General features: G+C 46.3%; 1 protein-coding gene across 1 annotated transcript in view; it reads left to right on the forward strand.

Moving 5' to 3' along the window:
• Nucleotides 1-1,472, forward strand: part of Pmar_PMAR006283 (conserved hypothetical protein) — a gene marked incomplete at both ends in the record, with an annotated part of 2,688 nt that overhangs the window by 571 nt on the left and 645 nt on the right. The window contains 6 exons of the mRNA XM_002774610.1: nt 43-96; nt 198-337; nt 768-864; nt 916-1,016; nt 1,069-1,166; nt 1,216-1,264. Of these exons, the coding sequence (XP_002774656.1) occupies nt 43-96; nt 198-337; nt 768-864; nt 916-1,016; nt 1,069-1,166; nt 1,216-1,264 (539 nt within the window). The remainder of the gene's footprint in view (nt 1-42; nt 97-197; nt 338-767; nt 865-915; nt 1,017-1,068; nt 1,167-1,215; nt 1,265-1,472) is intronic.

The raw sequence follows: 1,472 nt of genomic DNA on the forward strand, positions 1-1,472 counted from the left end.
TCTCCCGGGAGTCGGAAGAGATTGCTTTCTGGTGGGGATGAGGATGATGATGATCATAAGAGGAAGGTGGAGAGAGCTAGACGGTTCGGCACTGAGGTAGTAGTAGTAGTAGTAGTAGTAGTAGTAGTAGTAGTAGTAGTAGTAGTAGTAGTAGGAGGTAGTGGTGGTAGTTGTGGTGGAGGGGCTTGCATTGGTAGGAGGGCAGGGATATGCCTGAGGGTAGTGGGGAGAAGGAGAGGGAGGAGGGTGTAGAGTTGAAGAAACAATCTGAAGTGGCTGGGCAGCAGGGAGAGAGGAAAAGGGAGGAAACGCTGCCAATGGCTAAGTCGATGGAAAAGTAGTACATTTGTGGAGGGAAAATGGCGTCGGCGTTTTGCTCGCCCGATGTGAATAATATGGATAGATTGGCGTATTGAATACATTGTTATGTAGAGTATGTTGATGAGAATTGAATGTGACGTAAGGAATTCGATTGAAATGGAAATGAACTTGATTTTGGCTGAATTAGTGACAACATTGTTTGGTGTAGTGATGGTTGTTCTTCATTCTCGTATGAATATTTTAACCTGTCTGTGTTGACTGTGTTGATCATTTGATGATATGTATATTGTGCACTGTGCTGATGTACTTTGGATCAGTTGTTATATATAACATTATGGTCGTGGTTGCTAGTAGTAGTAATGCTGGTTCGTTTCCATTTTTATTTTCAATACCACTCCCGTGTGAAGTAGGGTCATTTGCTGCATTAGCTAAGTCTGGTTGTCTAGATTCGCCGAGTTTGTCGATCGTGTCATGCACGATGCCCAATTGATCACCGCTGAAGATGTCCTTGCGGAGGAGCGCAATGCGGCTATTTTGGATTTGGTAGGGAGGAAAAGGGGAGGGGACGGAATCGGAAATTTTTATTGCCTTTAGGCTCTGGAACAATTGTCAAAAGAAAACGTGATGGAGATGATGCTTGACATTGATCGTGATATTAAGAGGGAGTTCAGATGGAGAACGGAAATTCGTTGGCCGTAATTTTTGTAGTGTAGTGGTGGTGGTTTGTGACAGTATGTGCGGTCATAGGCCTTCTATGTTCCACGGGCGTTTCCGGAGGGCTTGCCGTATGGCAGGGTTGAGGGGTATGCCTGACGATCGATTCGGTGGTTATTCCGGAGGGAAGGGTGAGTCGAATGGGCTGTGTATGCTTAGGTGTAGTGGTGTTGGTAGTAGGTAGTTGGGGGAAAGGAGGGAGATGGGGGAGAAGGAGACAGAATGGAAGGTATATGGGGTAAATGGGTTGTGCTGTAGGGATGGTTATAGGCTCTTGGGGAGGCCGTATTGGATCTTCTAGGGGCCGGGCTGCATATTTTGGACATGATGATAGAGCTAGTATAAGATAGCCCAGTCCGCCGTTAGAAGGGTAAATGTGTCGGGAGGAGGAATTGAACTTGGTTCGTTCAAGATGGATCGTGTGAGCTCTCCCACTA

Source organism: Perkinsus marinus (assembly GCF_000006405.1).
Source record: "Perkinsus marinus ATCC 50983 genomic scaffold scf_1104296958234, whole genome shotgun sequence".
NCBI classification, from domain to species: domain Eukaryota; phylum Perkinsozoa; order Perkinsida; family Perkinsidae; genus Perkinsus; species Perkinsus marinus.